Source organism: Canis lupus, chromosome 20, assembly GCF_003254725.2.
Source record: "Canis lupus dingo isolate Sandy chromosome 20, ASM325472v2, whole genome shotgun sequence".
Classification (NCBI taxonomy): Eukaryota; Metazoa; Chordata; class Mammalia; order Carnivora; family Canidae; genus Canis; species Canis lupus.
In genome coordinates this window covers 36402383-36421785 of record NC_064262.1, presented here as the reverse complement: position 1 = coordinate 36421785, position 19403 = coordinate 36402383, and the positions used below count along the sequence as shown (strand labels likewise).

Below are 19403 nucleotides of genomic sequence, written 5' to 3'. Positions count from 1 at the left end.
CGAGAGCTGGCTCCCCACTCAGGGATCGGTAACCTTCCTCATTTCAGGGGGACCGGCTGCCACACAGACACATCCACCCTGATCTGTGAGACACTCAGATTGTTTTACAGGGATCCTACGGAGCTTACCTAGAATTTGTTTTTCGTGTAGAAAAAATTACCTAACAAAGCTAGCCTGCATCAAATACTTGTTAAATTACCTGGTGTTGTCTCCCATTATTTTGCAGAGAAATGGTGCCCTGCTTGGAAACCATGTCAATCATGTTAATAGTGATAGGAGAGACCCCCTTCAGCAGACCAATACCACCCACCGTCCCCTGCATGTCCAAAGGCCTTCAGTTCCACCTGCAAGTGATACTGAGAGACCGCTGTTTCCTCCAGCAGGAAATTCGGGGTGTCATAGCCATCATAACCATAATTCCGTAGGAAAGCAAGCTCCCAGCTCAACAAATGCCAATCTCAATAATGCCAATATGTCCAAAGCTGCCCCTGGAAAGCGGCCCAGCATTGGGAACCTTGAGCATATGTCTGAAAATGGGCATCACTCCTCCCACAAGCATGACCGGGAGCCTCAAAGAAGGTCCAGTATTAAAAGGTAACCTTTAAAATGTGTTTGCACTTGGTGATGTAGTGTCTCCCCCGAGGTGTGTGGCTTTCTTCCCCCCCGTGCTCTGGCACACACAGGAGACTCTGAGGCGGCATCTGCACGTGAACCTGCAAGTGCCGTGAGCTCGTGGGCCTCGTCAGGCACTAGCCAGTGATGAACCCAAAGGATGGAGGGCCACGAGCTATCCTGTGCCCTGCCAGAGGGGCCGCTCCTTAAAACAGCAGTAGTTGCCGTAAACTCTACCTTCCCCAGTGGTGCCAACATACCGTGGGACAGGGGCTGGCAACCTTTGTCTTGTAAAGGGCCAGATGGTAAATATTTTAGGCCCTGGCCACCACACAGGCTCCACTGCAGCGGCCGAGCTCTGCCGTTGGAGAGAGAAAGCAATCCTAGACGGCGTGTGTAACTGTGTGGGGGTGGCTGTGTCCCCATAAAACTTTAAACTTTATTTACAGACACCGCAGTGTGAACTTCATATAAGTCCCATGTGATGAGATATTTTTTCTTCCTTTGATTTTTTTCTTTCTTTGCCATCTTTTAAAAGCGTTAAGAACTGTTCATAGCTCATGGGCAGTATAATGGCCTGTAAACCATAGCTGGCTGCTCTCTGCTCTAGGAACTAGCCTGATATCTGCATTTTAAATTTTATTGGAAATATTTAACTTTTATCTTCTCCCTCCCTCCCTCCCATGTTATGCCTTTCCTGGATAGAACCCGCTATTATGAAACTTACATTAGGTATGTGCTCATCGCCTGTGTTTGTGTGTTAAATACTCTGTGTTTAAGTGTAACCAGTTGGCCTCCAAGTGCTGAGGGATGAGAAGGATTTTGAGGCAACAACCTGATAGGGTAGTGGAGCTTGGGGCCGTGGACTCCAGAGGCAGACGTCGTTGTTTTTTTATTTCCTTCTCTCTTTCTCTGTCTTTTTTTCCCTCTCTTTCTCTTTTTTGAGATTTTATGTATTTTATTTTAGAGAGCGCATGTATGTGTGCAGGGGTGGGGAGGGGTGGGGCAGAGGGAGAGGGAGAGAATCTCAAGCAGACTCCTTGTTGAGTACAGAGCCTGACACAAGGACTCGATCTCACAACCCTGAGATCATGACCTGAGCCACCCAGGTGCCCCAGTAGTTGCTTCTTTCTAAGCAAAGGAGCATTCAGGTCCATATACGCACAGACTTTGTTCTCACCTAAGAGCTAATACTCACATGCCAGCATGCTCGCGGGCTAGCCCCTACATGCCTCATGACTGTGCAGGGAGAGCCTACTGTATACTCCCCTGGGAGGCTGACACTGCCTCTGCTGTCTGGGTTCAAGCCTCTTATGGGGGCTTCATATGAGCATGACCCCAACCTCCTGAAGACCAGGGACTGGGCCTTCTCCGTAGTCTTCTCCATAGTCCTCAACATATGTGCAGTGTATCCTACTCCATATTTGCTGAACAGGGTTGAATTGTAAGAATGATCATTTTCTTGGGGACAGACAGACTAAGTCTCTTGGCTTAATTAAGTGTAACCAGCTGCTCAGGAGCAACCTGAGAGAGTGGAGAGCTTGGAGGGGACACAGTCGTCTCTTTGGAAAGAGTTGATGTCACAGAGCTTAGCTGGTTTTCCTGAGGACTGGAGCCAGGTTAAGGGCTTTCAGGGAGATAGCACGACAGTCTTGCCATGTGGGCACAGCAGGCTTTGAAAAATTGGCAAGTGTCACAGGTGTGAGTCTCCCCTGGGACCCAGGATCCCAGACTCCTGTCATATTTCCTGGGCCAGAGGCAGTGGGAAACTGGTAAGGGAGCTCCTTTGTTCCAGATCCTAAAGTCACACGAGCCAGAATAGAAGGAACAAGGATCAGAGTAGGTGGCCGGGGAGCCCAGCATTTTCTCTCCAGGACTGCCGATCGCTGCGGCCTCTAGGTCCATTTCCTTGTTCTGTTCCCCAAATCACACCTTCGTCTTTGACTCCATGGCCCTCAGGCAGAGTGCTTTGGCACCAGCATTGTGCAAGGTATTGAGAGATGCGCCCTCTCCCAGCACACACACATGCTCACACACACGCTCACACACATGGCACCACCGCCAGAGGCCTCAAGAGTCCAGTCCCAGGTCACCCCGGGAGAAGCCAGGGGCACACGGGGCAGGGGTGCTAGCCGCACACCGAGGCCGGCTCAGGCAGCGTCTGCCTGCGAGCTCAGGGGCTCAGGGGCTCGGGGCCTGTGTCACAACTGCAGATCTGACTCGGGAGATGAGCAGTTCCCAACCATCTGCCGAGAGGATCCGGAGCCCCACGGCTACTTCAGGGACGCCCGCTGCTTGGAGGAGCAGGAGTACTTCAGCGGCGAGGAGGGCTATGAGGATGTGGGCTCTCCGGCCGGGGGCAGGTGAGCAGCGCTGCGGCTCGGGCCGACCTCAGGACGTGGCCCGGCTGGCCGGCCCGGGCCGAGAGGCGGGGGGAGGGGGCTGCTCTCGCAGACCAGCTTCTCCCAGGGCCCCGAATCTTCCATGAAGCTGAGCACTGACTGCCTTGCTCTCAGCCAGTCCAGGGTGTCCAGGAATGGTGGGGAGAGGACTGTCGCCGTGGGTCTAAGCTTAGCGACGGGGCTTGCTCGCAAGGCTGGCATGTGCCCCTCACCCTCTCGTTTGGCCTTTTTGACCGCCAGGCAGAGCTACAACTACTACAACCGATACCCGGGCAGCAGCTGGGACTTCGAGCGGCCCCGAGGCTACCATCACCCCCAAGGCTTCTTGGAGGATGACGACTCGCCCGTTTGCTATGACTCCCGGAGATCCCCAAGGAGACGCCTACTACCTCCCACCCCGACATGTGAGGCCAGATTTTTTGTTTTGGGTGAAGCCTCCCAGAGAACAGTGTGTGCCTCCCCTGGCCCCGGCCCCGAGGAAGCGTGACAGCTGTGATCCTGCTGCATTAGGGACCCCGGTCCTCCAGACCAGATCCCTGGTCGGAGACCCTAGCGGCTTTCCTTTCTGCCTCGTCCGTGTGCCGCGTGATTGAGCTCAAAGCACTTCAGTGGTGGTCTTGACTCTCTGAGAACAGAGAAAGGCAGCGCGTGGTCCCAAACGTGCACAGCGTGTGGCATCTGATAAGGGGCTTTCTGTGCTTGTCTTCGTTTCTTTGAACCCAGAGTCCCTCTTGCAAGGTAGTCACCATGTGCACCGTGTTGTCATCAGGCTATCTCCGTGGATGGGGTGACTGACCCTCAGAGGGCAGAAGGGATCGGCCCTGGCGCGGAGCTGGACCTCATCCTAGGCCTGTCCCACCAAGCCCCATGCCTCCGAGGTGTACCTGGGAGCTCTTGATGTCTGTCCATGTCTCCTCAGTCCCCACCAGGGAGTTCCCCTCTCACCCACCCCCTCCACGCCTCGGCTCTCATCTCTGCCAGGCGTCAGCTAGTGCCCTTGCTCACAGGGCAGGTTTTGGGTCAGCGCTCCCACCCGGGGGCTGGAGGAGACCCATCCTGCTAGAGAAGAGGTGGCGGTGGGGGGGGCGGGTAACTGTTCCCCACCTGGTTTTCTTAAGCAGGTGACCTAAGCAGTGCCCCCCAGAGATCTGATTCACCCCAGTGAGGAACCTGGGTCTGGGTGAGAAACGTAGCAGTGGCCTTTGCCCCCTCCTGGCCAGGCAGTTGGATTGTGCACATGTGGGCATTTTGGTGGTGGTTCAAGAACATCCAGTCCTGGTGTTTTGAGGAATGAAGCACATACTCGAGCAGGGCTCTAATCAGTAACCAAAAGTAGCCCAGACACATTGGCTCTGAGTCGGCTAACTCTGTGTGCGATAACCAGTCCAGCTGGATGGCGCTGGGGGCCCCCTGCCTCTCTCCGGCTGTCTGTCGCAGGAGACACCATTTCCATAGTTAATATTTAACTCTGCAGCCCCAAACACATGCTGAACAGAACACTTCTGAGCTCCGTGAATACTGGGTGACACAGGCAGGTGAGGCCAGGCAGAGGCCCCTTGCCCAGGGAGTGCCACTGCCCCGCCTGGATCTCCCTGTGTCCCCTCCGGTAGCCACATTAATGCCCACCATTCAGGGGCACTGCCCTAGTGAAGCAAAGAACCTGAGTGGGCCAGAGCGGAGCAGAGAGCGGGCCTCCTTATTTGTAAGGGCAAATAAATTTTATTTGCTTCGCTGCTCATCGGTTCAGACCTTGGGCAGAGAGAAGCTGGAAACCTTCAGCCTGTGTTCTCAGCAAAAATGAGATTACTTCGTCTGCCGGCGTTGGTTGCACACAGCAGATGAGATGATCAGTGTCTACATGGATTTTCAAAACCGCAAGGCACTACTGGAATGAGAGAGATGGTGGTTTCCTCTCCTGGCTCCCAGCCTCTGGCCCCTGCCCTCTGATCCTGAGGGGGTTCTAGAGGGGGTGCCAACGAGGGAGGCCCATCTCCCTTAGGGTATCCCCCTTAGGACACATTGCCCTCCCTGTGTGGTGCAGGGAGGACAGGATGTCTGATGGGGATAGCAGGTGTCTTACAGCTGTCCATGTCCCATGTAGGCAACTCCAAGAGGAGGAGGAGGAGGAGGAGGAGGAGGAGGCCCAGCACGCCCCACAGGGGCACCTCAAGCCCGGGTGGCCAGGGCCGTTGTCTGTTCTCCCCACACTGGGCAGGGCCAGTCAATGGCTCAGCCTGGTCTTCCTACACTTTTAGACTAGAGCTCTCACAGAACCCGGTTCCTGCAGCTTCCTGTGACTTCTAGGAGGCCTGGGAGGCTCACCCACCCCTATGGTTTTCCAGTACAGGAATTAGGGGTGTGTTTTGCCAAAGCAGGAGGAATGCCCTGGGATCTTAGGAAGCAGAAGCTGAAGAGACCTGGCTCCTGCCTTGCAAACTGTCAGTAGGGCCCCAAGCCCTTTCTCCAGCGCCAACGCCCTCAAGGGTAGACCTGTTCCCAGGGGGAACAGAGCCCCTGGCCTGTGCTTGGGGCCCTGGGCCCTGTGTCCTGTGTCCTGTGAAGCCACAAACTTTGGATCTCTTATCATTGCTCAGCCTGTACACCAGCCTCTATTTCGAGTGGTTGTTAACAGGACAGTTGTGTTCTTTAACATTAGAGGTGTTTTCTGTTTTTGCCTTCAGTGCTGGAGAAGCTGGGTCTTTCCCAACAAAAGAACTCGCTTCTTACCTGGTTGAGTTATAGCAAGTCACTCCCCTTGAAGCAGGCAGAAGCACGGGAGCAGCAGCAAGATGCTGTGGGCCCCAGAGACTCTTAAGATGCCTTCGGGGGCGGCAGCGGGGCGGGGGGGTGGGGGGCGGCAGCAGGTGTTGTAGGATTCTAGAATGACGTTGTGTTCTAGACCTGAAGTGCTGTGGTCCCCATAATGTGTGTACAGGACCAGGGGTGTCAAGTCAGAGCAGCTGCTCTCTGGAGCCTTTAGCTGTGCCCTGTGATAACAGGCATTACTTGTACAAGAAGCCAACTTGCACTTAACTAAAAACACCCCCTCAGCTGGGCAGTCTCTTCAGCCTCCCAAAGTTCTGAGACCTCACTGCCTAATGCTCTTCCTGGGACATATCGCTTGCTTCCTCTCGGGCTCCCTGCTGAGTGTCCAGTGGGCCACCCTGACCCCAGAGCCCTGGGGCCCCCACAGAGCGCTTGTTTCACGACTGCTGGTGTGCTTCACTTCTCAGCGCACCGGAGATCCTCCTTCAACTTTGAGTGCCTGCGCCGGCAGAGCAGCCAGGAGGAGGTCTCGCTGTCCCCCACCTTCCCCCACCGCACAGCCCTGCCACTGCACCTGATGCAGCAACAGGTGAGCCGGCCTGCGTGTGGCCTTGATACACGTGCCTGACGGGTACCCTGTGGACCCCGCCCTCCAGACACCCCCTTCCCTTTGGCTGCCAGCAGCAGGAGCAAAAAAAAGGGGAGAACCTTCACAGACACTCTGGCTCCATCCTGTAGCAACCTTGCCAAATAGATACTATCCCGACCCCCTTTTCACAAATGAGCAAATATCAGGGGAGAGGGTAGGCGACATGCCTAAGCTCACACAGGAGGTTTGTGACCCAGTTGACATAGGCATCCTAGGCCGCCAGCTTCCAAAGCTGGGCTCTTGGCTTGGGTGCACACTGTGTTCTCTCTGGGGCATTGACGATGCGGCCTAGTACAATCCCTGACCCAGGGAGTGGTGGCTGCTTGCTTGGTCCTGAATAATCAGTGCTGCCCTTTATTTGCTAAGATGCTGTCCTTTCATTAAAACATGTCTGTGGAGCCCTTTGCACACAGGGCCCTCTGGTCACAGGGGTGGGTGAGCCTTCAAACAGGCCGCAAGGAAAGACGGTGGTCCAGGGAGAAGGACCCATCCACAGTGTGACAGGTAGGAGCTCAGGGGCTGGAGGGAGGGTGGGGCAGCCGCCCACTCACCAGGGGCTTGCCTCAAGGACAAGAATATGGTACTTTTTCTTTCTAAGAAGAGCACATCAGAGATGCCACCCACTGTGTACATGTGTCAGGGGCAGGAAAGCGTGCAGGGAACACCCAGTCTGTAAATTTGCAGAGCTAGCTCACCACCTAGGTAGCTCACCGCCAGCATCCTGAGCATGTGAGCACTAGTTTCCATTTCAGGTGTCCTGTTCCAGGTTTCTCTGCCAATTTTTTACTTTCCTGCCTTCAGTTTTTGTATTAGCTCTTATTTGTGCCCTGCTTTATTGTGAGAGGGCAAAGCTTGGGAAGGCCCAGCCATCAAATGCCACAAACCAAGTAGGCATGGCAGTCTATGTGGGCACGTGCATGAAAACGCCCTTCCCTGTGCTGTCCCGCTGACGAGGACACCTCTGTGCCTGCATTGCCTCCCTCAGGTGGTCGTGGCTTTTGGTTGGGCCACGGGCCATCGTGGCCCTCCGTGCAGAGAGGGAATACTGGGGCCAATCTGTTGTGGTGCAGCTGTAGGTGGGGGAAGCAGGGCTTGTGCCCAGAGCTTCAGAGCAGACCAGATGCCTGCTGGTGTGATGAATTGCACTAGAGTCAAGAGAACCAGCTGTGTTCCTTCTGAGGGCTGGGAATGTCTCGTTTGCCCCGAGTGTACTGTATTTGAACCTAGAGTGAACGGGGTGGTATGTTCATACACCACAAGGTAAAGAAATGTCTTCACTAATTCTCCACTGCTTGGTGGCAGTTTGACAAATTAGCAGCTGATTCCTGCTTAGGAACAGTCCTAAGGAGTGCATTATGGATTTGGGAAAACCAAAACTAGTCTGCCAGAAAGCCAGATTTCACTGCCTGTGTCCTCTTCAAGTCCCTGTACGAGGCTGCCCCTCTGCAGCCATGTCTCCTGCTTGGTCTGCGTGAGGAGGCCTGGGGTTTGCTCCTGAGGACCTCTGACCCCGCCACCTTTCATCTCTCCCCAGATCATGGCAGTTGCGGGCCTGGATTCCAGTAAAGCCCAGAAGTACTCGCCGAGCCACTCAACCCGGTCGTGGGCCACCCCTCCAGCGACCCCTCCGTACCGAGACTGGACGCCGTGCTACGCGCCCCTGATCCAGGTGGAGCGGCCAGAGGCCCTGGACCAGGTCAACGGCAGCCTTCCATCCCTGCACCGAAGCTCATGGTACACGGACGAGCCCGGCATCTCATACCGAACTTTCACACCAGCCAGCCTGACTGTCCCCAGCAGCTTCCGCAACAAAAACAGTGACAAGCAGAGGAGTGCAGACAGCTTGGTGGAGGCAGTGAGTATGCTCCACTCCACCCCAAGGATGCCAGGATGGGCAGGCTCTGGCATAGCAGAGGGGGACCTGCAGGGGCAGTGGAAGTTCTGAGGCCGGGGGGGCTCTGGGGCCCAAGTGTGCCCCTTTTCCTCTGGACAGCGCCCATTCCTTGGATACAAAGATGGTACTTACGGCATGAGTATAAAAATACTGCCACTGCCAGTTCTCATAAAGGAGCTGCACCTAGGATTGCAGGTGCCGGGCCTGCACATACTACTAGTTCCTACTGAGATATTTTCCCCAGTGGGGCCCACTCTTGTTGGGCCACATGTAGTGTTGGAACTCTGTGATGTTTCAAAGCCATTTACATTTAACTGTCATGTGTGAGGTCTAGCAGACACGATTGGCTGAGTCCCAGAAGTACATCGTGCGGTTTGTGCTTTAGGTGGTTCCTGTGGGCTTCTCCCTGCAAAGCCTTCTAACACTTTTATGCCGTTCATTTTTTGTCCTATATATACAGGTCCTGATATCCGAAGGCTTAGGACGGTATGCAAGGGACCCAAAATTTGTATCGGCAACAAAACACGAAATCGCCGATGCCTGTGACCTGACCATCGATGAGATGGAGAGCGCAGCCAGCAACCTGCTCAATGGGACTGTGCATCCCCGGGCTAACGGGGGCGTGGGCCCTGTCTCACACCGGCAGGACTATGAGCTCCAGGACTTTGGGCCGGGCTACAGCGATGAGGAGCCTGACCTCGGAAGAGATGAGGAGGACCTGGCAGATGAAATGATATGCATCACCACCCTGTAGCCCCCAGGGAGGGGCAGACTGGCTCTGGCCTCAGGTGGGGCGCCGGAGGGCCAGGAAAAAAGTGCCTCATAGTTAGGAAAGTTTAGGCACTAGTGTGGAGTCCGTATTCAATTAGACTTTTGTACAAGTGATGTCATGCCTCAAGGAAGCCATAAACCTGGTAGGGAACAGCCGTGCACCCGTGCCCAGCCCCAGCTGTGGGAAGCAGCAGGTGCAGCCTTCCTGGGGAGGACCCGAGAGGACGAGGACGTGGGACAAGCCCGGCCCACTCGTCCAGGGCGCCCCCGGGGCACTCGCCCGCGCCCACCCACCTGCTGGCACGGTGGGGAAGGTCAAGGTGATGACGATCACCACACCTGTGTCATTACCTCAGCCATCGGTCTAGCATATCAGACATTCACTGGGCCCAGCATATCCATTTTTAAACCCGTCCCCCCAAATACACTGCTTCCTGGTTTCTGTTTAGCCGTTTTGAAATGCAGTGTGTGAGTCAGGACCTACCTACCAGCCGTCATCTGGAGAGGGGAGCAGGACCTCATATATGAGGTTTTCTGTTCTGTGACCCCAGTTTACAAGAGAGTGTCACTCAGTCGGTTTTGGACTGGCAGCTTAAGGGCAACTGTAAACTGGAATAATCATGCACTCGCAACCAGGTAAACTTAGATACGCTAGTTTGTTTAAAAATTATAGATTTACTGTACATGACTTGTAATATACTATAATTTGTATTTGTAAAGAGATGGTCTATATTTTGTAATTATTGTACCGTATTTGAACTGCAGCAATATCCATGGGTCCTAATAATTGTAGTTCCCCACTGAAACCTAGAAATTACTAGCATTTTTACTCGGGCTGTACAGAAGTAGAAGAAGTAGAGCCAATTCTCATTCATTCAGTGAAAATCTTTTGGGGATGAAATTTTAAGTTCAAAAGAACTTGACATCAGATTTTTTTCTAAAATATTTTGAGTCACTCTGAATCTACCTTTACAACAAGATATACCAGATGTTTAACAGCCTTTGCTCTGAGCAAGAGTTCTAGGATTTGATAGTGTACCTTTGGTCCACCATGGGTTACAACTGTCTTTTCTCTCACTAGCCCTCCGAGAAGCTCATTGCGTAGGTCGAGCTGGTTACTCTGACCCTGTGGCATTCACAATGGCACCTCAGCTACCCCCACAAGACATTTTCGCATCTCTGGTGTAGAAATTATCACACAGGTGAATGGAGTTCCTCTGCCCTTGCTCCCTGAGGACGGACGCTGCTGCTTGTCATAAATCGGGGTGCTGGGGAAGGGGGTGGAGGGGCACAGCGATGCTCTGCAGGATGGGAACGTCGGGTCTGTCCAAGTTGTACTGTTGCCTTTTTACAAAACACTGCTGTACTGTGTGTTCTCTTTGAGGGCTTTTATATGCAACTGAATGAGGGCTGAAGTTTTCATTAGAACGTACTCACACTCCGATTGTACTTCCTGATGAAAACCCACTTTTGGACCATTAGACCCACCAAGGCTTCCTTTTCTGTTCAAAGAATCATGCCGACTTTGTCAATTTACCTTGGCAGGGATTCCCTGCGGTCAAAAAAAGATAATTAACAGTTTTGGGTTCAAAATTTTTAAATATTACCTAGGCAACCTGTTAATGTTTTGGGGTTTTTTTTTTGTTTTTGTTTTTTGTAAATAACAAGACTTTGTTATGAAGACCTTACAAACCTCTTCTTAAGACATTCTTACTCCAGATCCAGGCAAAAACACTTCAAGGTTTGTAAATGACTATTTCCTGACGTAAATTTTTTTTAATTAAAATGCAAAATGTTCTTCAGAATATAACTGTGTAATAATTTTATTGCATTAGGGAGCTCTTGTTGCAAAGAGCTGGTGGGGGCCGGTGAGGGCAGTCCTGGGACTCTGAGCAGTTCCCGTACCCTGATGGCTCCCTCCTTGATGCCCGTGGCTAAGTCGGCACCAGCTGCAGAGAGCACGGTTTCTCCTCAAGGGCTAAGCCACTGTTCCCATCCTTTCTGCTGCGTATTGTTCTTCCTGTGTGGCTTCTCAGCAGCAGCCCAAATTGCCTCCACCACGGTCGGGTTTTCTGGTGCAGGCCACCCTCTTTTCCAGTCAGTACTTTGTTGAGCCATGTGGGCTTTTTTCCCTTTGCTTCAGGAAAGATTTTTTTAAATTTATTTATTCATGAGAGACAGAAGCAGAGACATAGGCAGAGGGAGAAGCAGGCTCCCTCTGGGGAGCCTGATACGGGACTCGATCCCAGGACCCAGGGATCCCAGGACCACGACCTGAGCCAAAGACAGACATTCAACCACTGAGTCACCCAGGCATCCCTTCAGGAAAGTTATAAGATTAAATGTCTCTCCCTTCTGGTTCCCCTACATCCCCTAAAAGTCATTCTGTTGTGTTCCCAGGAGTAGTACATTTGGTTTTGTGTTTTTCATAGCACAATGGAAATGGCAGTTCTAACTCCCAACCAGCAGAAACCTCACAAACAGCTTTTCCTCTCGTTTCTACCCAGCAGCCTGGCCAGATGGGCCTTTCCAACTGTTTTCCCACATTTTGGAGCCTGGGAAGCTCTCCGTACACAGTGTAGGCGTTACCTGCCTTACTGCTGACCCCACACTTGTGAAAGGAACCAGGGTAGTTTACTTCACATTGTTTATATTTTATGGTCTTCGCTGTCTTTGCCAATTGCCTGTTTTCCTGAAAAGGTTTCCATTGTTATGATGGGCTTTAGGTTTGTTCTAAATACCGGCCAGCACCAGAGCTGTCCTCTGGCACAGAGCTCCAGCTCCTTCCCTGACTCAAAAACAGACACTAGGTAGGCTTTCATTTGTTAACAAAGTGTTTATTTCTCCAAAATGATATTCCTCCTTTCCTGGGGATGTCAGAGGGCAGGAGAATGAGGGGCAGGCCTGGGGCCCGTGTGTCCAATGTAGGAGCACCAGTGAGAGAGGCCTTGCAGACACCCTGTGGGGATGGTGGGATGAGAAAGGACATGGGACACTGCCTAGGTCTCAAGATAGGGCTGGTGGAGAGAGTGTGTGTTTCCTTCTGGTTTTTTAAGAGAAAAGGACGCGGGTATTAGATGTGATGTTAATTGGGTGGAAGCAGGAAACTGCCTTTGTGGGGAGGAATAGCCTCCAGGCTGGAGAGGAGACTCTATTTGAATTTATGGAAACGAGGACTCCCATAGTCTGCCCGGGGAGCAGAGAGGCTGCAGGTCCAAGTGCCAGGACCCGGCTTCCAGGACCTGCCATCTCCGGTCATGCTGCAGACGGGCTGCTCCTCCACCTGTGCGTTATGACCCCGAAGCTACCAGGAAGCACCTTCAGCTCATGCAGCAGCTTGGACATAGGCTTCTTCGAAGGGGTCCATGCTCAGGGCCCGACCAGGTAATACACAGCTCTGTTGCACTTCTTCAACCATTTTTGGAAAAGTACATTCTTCTGTTTGTGAGCATCAGGGGGTCTTTGCTAAGGGGCTTAAGTAAGATTCCTCCCAGGGCGAGTGCTGGCCTGGTCTCTGGGTGCCCGGAGAGCTGCTGCCTGTGGCATGGCTGCCCTAACCCAGTGGGCACCCTTCTCCCTCTCGGGCTTCTGCAGCCAACGGCCCCTCTTTCTGAGGTCCAAGTTTCCCTCGTGGCAGGGACTTGGAGACGGCCTGCTGTTGCGACAACGGGCCACGGTTCCCCCCTGCCAGATGGCTGCACGCTCACCGGCCAGGGCCTGGGCGAGCAGCCGCTTCAGAGCCCAGTGTTCTGCCCTCGGCTGGACCCCAACAGCACGGTTGACTCCGCTCTGAGTCCCAGGAGGCCTGGATGTAGGGCACTCACGGTGTTCTCTTTTGAGACTTACTTCTGCACATGGTGTGTGATCATCGGGAACAAGACTCAGTGACCAGGAGTGGGCGAGGGGCCTAGATGTCATCCGGCCGTACAGCATTCTGTGCCTCTGGCCACAGGTCATTCCGCTTATCCGATGGGGTGGACACAGTAGTAATCCAGCCACAGGCTCGGAGAACGCAGAGGCCGCAGGAGTGATCGGCTGGGTCACCTGGCCCACCCGCACGAGCGAAGGTCAGCACAGTCCCGCTCCGGCCTGGGCCCCTCTGCCCACTGAGCTCGCTGCCTGCTGGCCCTCCGAGCAGTGGGGTGGGCACCTGCGCTGCCCCGCTGTCCTTTCACCCCTGCAGGCAGCTCCAGGACCCCGAGGGTGATGACCGTGCACCACGGCTGTGGGCAGATGGGGAAGCTTTCTAGGAGAGATGGATCTCCTAGCACTTAGAGCCTCCCTTGGAACAGAAAATAAAGCAAGATACAGGTAAGATTCAACCAGAGATACTTAAAATTTTTAAAGGAAGGAGAAGTGTGGTGGTTTCCTCCTCTCTCTCTGGAAGGTCTTTCTCACAAACACAGGTTGTGGCTGTCTGGCCTCCGGGCCACCTCGATCCTGGGCAAAGCCTGGAATGCCCCCTTTCCCTCCCCTCCTTGTCGTGGGTCCCGCGCAGCAGGTTTCCATAGCACAGTTCTTCTCTCCCCTGCCGTAGATGGTGGCCTTGGAGATCTTCGGAAAAATCAATCCAAAATGCATTTAGTTTTCATCACCTTGTAAGAACAGTCTGGCTGAGGCATCTCCACTCAAAAATCAGGTACTGGATTACATTGTTGAATTAGAGAAAGTTTTAAAGATCAAAGAGCTATTTTAAATGTTACTTGTATCTGTTTCTCCCCACTGCCCCCCCCCCCCCAACTCAAATCTTTGCCAGTTTATTTTCACAAGCTCAGGTACGTAGTTTGACTTGACTGCTTTTTCCATCAGCCTCGGCTCCATCCCCGTCTGTTCCTGCGGATGCCTGTGGAATACAAATTGGCCAGCCGTGTCCACTGTGAGTCGTTTCCCCGGGCTGACAGGAAAGCATCCTCTCTGGGCTAGCCGCTTTGGCTGGGAGCAGAGGTCTGGTCTGTGGGGTTTGCTCTGGGATTCTAGGTTTCCCCGGTAACAGGAAAATCTTTTAAAATGCTAAATCAGGAAACCTATGGTAGTTGAAGAGACTCTCCAGACTCCTCTTTGAACAAGGTCCAGAAATGCTCTCATGGGCTGTGTTAAGAACCAGAGCACTGGAGACGTGGGCCCTCAGAGGGACCCAACTGGGAGGGGACTCAGGAAGTAGAAGAGAGAGCGGCTCGTGTTTCTTCCGGCAGGCAGGCAGCTTTCCCTCTGAGCAGGGATGCCGGAGGCTTAGGCATGGGCCTGGCTGCAAGGCTGCAGCCTGAGCCAGAGGATGCTCCCCACCCCCACCCCAAGAACCCAGTGCCCTCTAGCCAGCACCCCACTCCTGGAGCCACTTGCCCTCACTAAGAGGGCGGCCGGGGGTAGACCCTGGACTGCAGTGTGCCATGGAGTCTGAGACAAGGCGGTGGCAGGAGTCAGCCATCCTCTGCAGGCCTGCCCTAGCCCTCTCTCCTGTCCCTTAGGAGGCAGGCCTGTGGGGGAAAATGCTGGTGAAAAGAAACCTGCCTGGCTGCTTGTACTGGTCTCTGAGCCTCAGAAATTACTCATTCTCAGCCACTGAATTGTGACATCCTCGACAGTTTCAGGAAAGGGCACCCGGGGTGGGTGCTGCGCTGACCCTCCTGGCTCGTCAGGAGGCATCTCGGGCAGTGTCCACCTCAGCGCTGGGTGGCCAGGGTCTGGGGCTTGTACACAGGAACATCCTCGTCCGAGAGCGCAGGCTGCCCCTTGATGATGTCCGCTGCTTTCTCCGCGATCATGATGGTGGGGGCGTTAAGGTTGCCGCTGACCACGCTGGGCATGATGGAGGCATCCACCACCCTGAGGTTCTCCACCCCGAGGACCCTGGCCTGCGGATCCACCACGGCAGTGGGATCAGAGGGCTGGCCCATCTTGCAGGTGCACGAGGGGTGGTAGGCACTGTCTGCTTTTGCCCGCACAAAGGCGTCTATCTCTGTGTCTGACTGCACGTGGCTTCCTGGCTGGAGCTCCTTCCCCCGGAATGGTGCCAGGGCTTTCTGGGCAAAAATTTCTCTGGTCAGCTTCACACACTGGCGGAAATCTTTAATGTCGGTTTCTGTCAATGAGAAGAGACAGGTGAGGTGCCGCCTCTTACCAGCGGATTGAGCACGAAGAGGCTCAGTAAGCTGCCCGAAGCAACGGTCAGCGCCTGCCAGCCCTGTGATCCCACTGCCGTAGTGGATCCACAGACCAGGGTGCTCGGGCCAGAAAACCTCAGGGGCACAGAGCCACCAGGTCGTTTGTCACCTACTCATGGCCAGTTAGACTACAGCCAAGCAGAGTCTCATGAAGGCCAATAGGCAGCATCCTAGGTGGACACAGCCTGCCCCAGAAGCCCTGGGTTTAAATGAGGGGCAAGAGTAGACAGCCTGCTGCTTGCCACTGTGGCTGTGAGCATGCTGCGAGTCGTCGGTGAGCAATGGGGAGTGCTCCTTTTTGCTGCTGCATGCAAAGAGGCAGGCCCAGGAAGGTTATCTGCTTTTGGAGGATGCTCAGAGTAACAGCAGCAAAACTGCTCTGTGAGCTCTATGTGCACAGCCAGATCTCCTTGCACCTTCTGGTGAACTGTTCTGAAAGCTGCAACTCTCTCCTGCTGTGCAAAAGGACCCCCCAGGGTTACTTCAAGTGACCAGGACACACAGAGCAAACAGCATGTGCAAGTTTATATAGCCCAAAGTGAGGGAGGCAGAGGGGGACCTGTATCTCGGGTATAATTCAGACAAATGTAAACCCCATAAAGGCATCCACTCATTCACTGAATGAATGACCTGGCAAGCCCAGGCCTGGGGAGACATGGGGGCTGGTGAAAATTACCTGTTGACAAGTAGTTGGGCTGAATCACAGGGTGGTCCCGAGGGTCGGCACTTCTCAGTTTGAGCCAGCCCACACTTGTGCCCCGCAGGGTCCCCACGTGTACCTAGAAGAACCGGAGGAAGCATGACCTCCTGCCATCTCCTGACTCAGTAGGCTTAGGCCCCAGGGTATCCGTGGGATAGGACTCCACACCCAGAGCCAATTAAAAGCAGACAGATCCCCCCTACCTTCCACAAGTGGGGGGAAGGAAGATCTCCTCTCCCCTCCCCTCCCTGAACCTGCTTCCTGGCTTTATGCCTGATGGTCTTAAACTTCCAGGGGCTTTCAGGGAAACCCCAGGGCCCTTGGCCACATATGTCCATTTCCATATGTTGCATTTACCCTGAGTCATTCCTGGCACTGCCTCAGGAAGATTCCAGGGTCAGCCTCTCCCCTCCCCACTCGGACCCGCTGAACAGCTGGAGAGCAGGACAAGGCTCCTGCACAGCCCGCCGAGGGCCCTGCTGCAGTGAGGAGAATGTGGCCTGCTTACCTGGTAAGCCTCCTGCTGGGTGGGCACCCGTCCATGGTCAATCACTTGGGACGGCAGGAAATGGAACTGGATGTCCGGGTGGGGGACTCCGGGCCGGCTCCGGATGAACCCACCTGTTTCCAGGTGCGCGGTGGCTCCATCCCCTGAGGAGCAGAAGAGGACGAGGCAGCTGAGCAGGTGGGCTGGCCTCCCCTCTCTGGGTAGCTCCCCCGGGCCCTATTCTGGGGCCTGGACCCAAAGTGCTCAACTCTGGCCTCTCATCCTCAGGGGGCGCTCACCCAACAGCACAGGTGTCAATACCAGCTCCTGCCAGGGGGCTTTGCCCTTCCCCTGGACTCCTCCACTGCTGACCTGACTTCCTCCTCAACATGTTACAGTCTCCCTGGCCCAACATATTTCTTCCTCTAACACCAGATACCTAGATCCGGGGCCCTTGTAACACCTTCTTCCTACCTCTCAGATATTCTCCACTTTACTAACGTCCTGATCTTAAAACTTAAGCAGGTTTACAAGGATTCTTTCCATTGATCCCCCCAGCATGGAAGCTCCCTTGAGGGTACCTGCCTTACTGGCACAGCATAGCTGGCAGGTGTGGGAGAAACCCATGCTGACAGAGATCTCCAAGGACCACATTCTGGCCTGGGCGGTACTCTGGGACTCCAAAAACAGACAAAAAAACTGCTGAGAAATGGATGTTGATTGTGCCTTTACTCCTGTCCATCCGTAAGAGAGAGCAGCACCCAGGCTCTGAGGAATCGTACACTGGACAGGCCTTGGGGTGCTGCATCTGGTCCTCACAACAGCCTGCCGGGCGTGACTATGTATCCCCATTTTGCAGATGGGAAAGTTGAGGAGGCGAAAGGCAGAGCTAAACTGTGAATAAGTGACTTGAGGCCAGGGAGGCCATGCTGCCCCTCGACCAGCTCCAATCAGGTCCCGGACCAGCACACCCACCTGTGAACTTCCAGAGCCACTCCAGACCAATCCGGACCTTCCTCAAGGGCTTCTGTGCCGAGTGGAGAGTGATGGGGAGGGTGCATGCCTGCTGGATGTAAATCTCCAGGTGGTCCTGTAGGTTCTGGCCCACTCCTGAAATGGGAGGGAGTGGTTACGGGAAACAGCTTCCAAGGGGGCCTCGGCTGTGCTGGCCTCTCAATGTCCCCTGGCTTTGAAAATGCCCCACCCCCACCCCTTCCACTTCTCTGCCAGGCCAGCTCCTGCTCATTTTGGCTTAAAGGTCACCTCCCGGGACATCATCCCCATATTCAGGGCCAAGTCTAGTCCTCTCATGCTGCCAAAGCCACCTGCCCTTGTCACTCACTCCCAGGGCAGCCCCTGTAACCATCCAACACCGTCCTTCCCCTGCAGCCACCCTCCCCGAGCATGGGTCCCCAGCATTCAGCAGGCACCACTCCCTGAGCTGCTGCCAGATGGCCTGATGGCCCACCCTGCACCCCTGATGTAGGGTAAAGAGAATCAGGCCTTGTGCTGGGCAGACGCTGTGCCAGCTCATCTAAGCATGCGGGGGCATGGGGTGGCAGGCTGCTGTCACAGACCAACACTCTCACAGGCCTCTTATGATGAAGCCTCCATAGGAAAATGGGTCATTTTGAGGGAGCCTGGGTTTTAAGAGAGTTAAGAGGCCCTAATGGGTATCAAAGATAGTTTGTAAGAAATGTTAGGCCTGGGGTAATTGTCTCAGCATGAAAAGCATGCTCTGGAGCACTGAGTTGGCATCTTTGATGTCCAAGCTGCTGCTGAGTCCCAAGGACAGAAAACAGTGGGACAGGAGGGCCAGGGAAAGGGAAAAAACACAAAGACTTGGGGCCCCTGGAGAGCAGGGGTGTCCAGTAAGGCTCTTGGGAAGAATGTGACCGTTCCATGGAATACTGACAGTCGCCCCCCTCCCCACTCCATGCTAATGAACTACAATAAGCCCTTTTATTAGCAGAGGCACCCTCTGAGGAGCGGCAGAGAAGGGAGCTCACCCGGAAGATGGCACACCACCGGGATGCCCAGCTTCTTGAGGTCGTCTGCATTGCCGACACCCGAGAGCATGAGCAATTGTGGAGAGTTGATGGCACCCCCGCTCAGAATCACCTCCTTGCTGGCATAAGCCTGGAAGACACAGGGGCCTACAGGTCACAATTCCTGAAAAGCCAGACAGAACCCTGAGAACCTGGCCCTGGTGTGATGTCCCCGGGTGGTGAGTGAGGATCCCATTCCCGGGCCCCCGAGGAAGAGGATGTGCAGCTCCGGTGTGCAATACTAAAGCGCACTTCACGTGCTGATACGTGCCCTGTGGCAGGCACACTGTAATGATGGTCTTAGACACAGGACTGCCGGGCAGCCCGGGTGGCTCAGCGGTTCAGCGCCTGCCTTCCGCCCAGGGCATGATCCTGGAGACCTGGGATCAAGTCCCACATCGGGGTCCCTGCATGGAGCCTGCTTCTCCCTCTGCCTGTGTCTCTCTGTGTCTCATGAGTAAATAAATAAAATCTTAGGACTGCTGAGCTTAAATGAGATAAATAAAAGCACGTACTCAAACAAGCGGTTTAAACAAAACAACAGTGAGCCAGATCTTCACGGGGACGCGGAATGATCTGGACACACCGCTAAGTGGAAAACAGTGTAGTGCTGAAATCTGGAGTACACTCACAGTTTTTAAAGCCTTACTGAAACCTCTCAATTTCTGAAAAGGTATGGGAGGAACCGCCGGGGTGAGGGCTCCTCCCCTTCCATCTCCGCGGCCCTGGCCCGGCGGTAACTCACTCACCCTGCGGGTCTGCCCGTTCTTGATGTACTCCACGCCCACTGCCCGGGTGCCTTCGAACAGCACCCTGCTCACAAACGTCTGGGCCTCGGCTGTGAGGTTGGGGCGGCTCAGTGCTGGGTGCAGGTAGGCGCAGGCTGTGCTCCAGCGCTTGCCTGCAGGACAGA

General features: G+C 54.4%; 2 protein-coding genes across 27 annotated transcripts in view; one reads left to right on the top strand and one right to left on the bottom strand.

The window, feature by feature from the left end:
- CACNA1D (calcium voltage-gated channel subunit alpha1 D) overlaps nt 1-15113 on the top strand; it is a 302856-nt gene extending 287743 nt beyond the window's left edge. For 17 of the 19 annotated variants that reach the window (XM_025456187.3, XM_025456181.3, XM_025456178.3 and 14 more), the window contains 7 exons: nt 227-594; nt 1318-1344; nt 2826-2975; nt 3255-3418; nt 6248-6369; nt 7964-8284; nt 8784-15113. In XM_025456187.3, coding sequence (XP_025311972.3) covers nt 227-594; nt 1318-1344; nt 2826-2975; nt 3255-3418; nt 6248-6369; nt 7964-8284; nt 8784-9077 — 1446 coding nt within the window. In that variant the 3' untranslated portion in view covers nt 9078-15113. The remainder of the gene's footprint in view (nt 1-226; nt 595-1317; nt 1345-2825; nt 2976-3254; nt 3419-6247; nt 6370-7963; nt 8285-8783) is intronic. The other 2 variants (XM_025456180.3, XM_025456192.3) reach the window with 1 other exon arrangement.
- CHDH (choline dehydrogenase) overlaps nt 11911-19403 on the bottom strand; it is a 38681-nt gene continuing 31188 nt past the window's right edge. For all 8 annotated transcript variants that reach the window (XM_049098289.1, XM_049098284.1, XM_049098287.1 and 5 more), the window contains exons 4-9: nt 19240-19391; nt 18452-18581; nt 17418-17552; nt 16464-16606; nt 15932-16034; nt 11911-15173 (exon numbers count right to left, since the gene is read on the bottom strand). In XM_049098289.1, coding sequence (XP_048954246.1) covers nt 14755-15173; nt 15932-16034; nt 16464-16606; nt 17418-17552; nt 18452-18581; nt 19240-19391 — 1082 coding nt within the window. In that variant the 3' untranslated portion in view covers nt 11911-14754. The remainder of the gene's footprint in view (nt 15174-15931; nt 16035-16463; nt 16607-17417; nt 17553-18451; nt 18582-19239; nt 19392-19403) is intronic.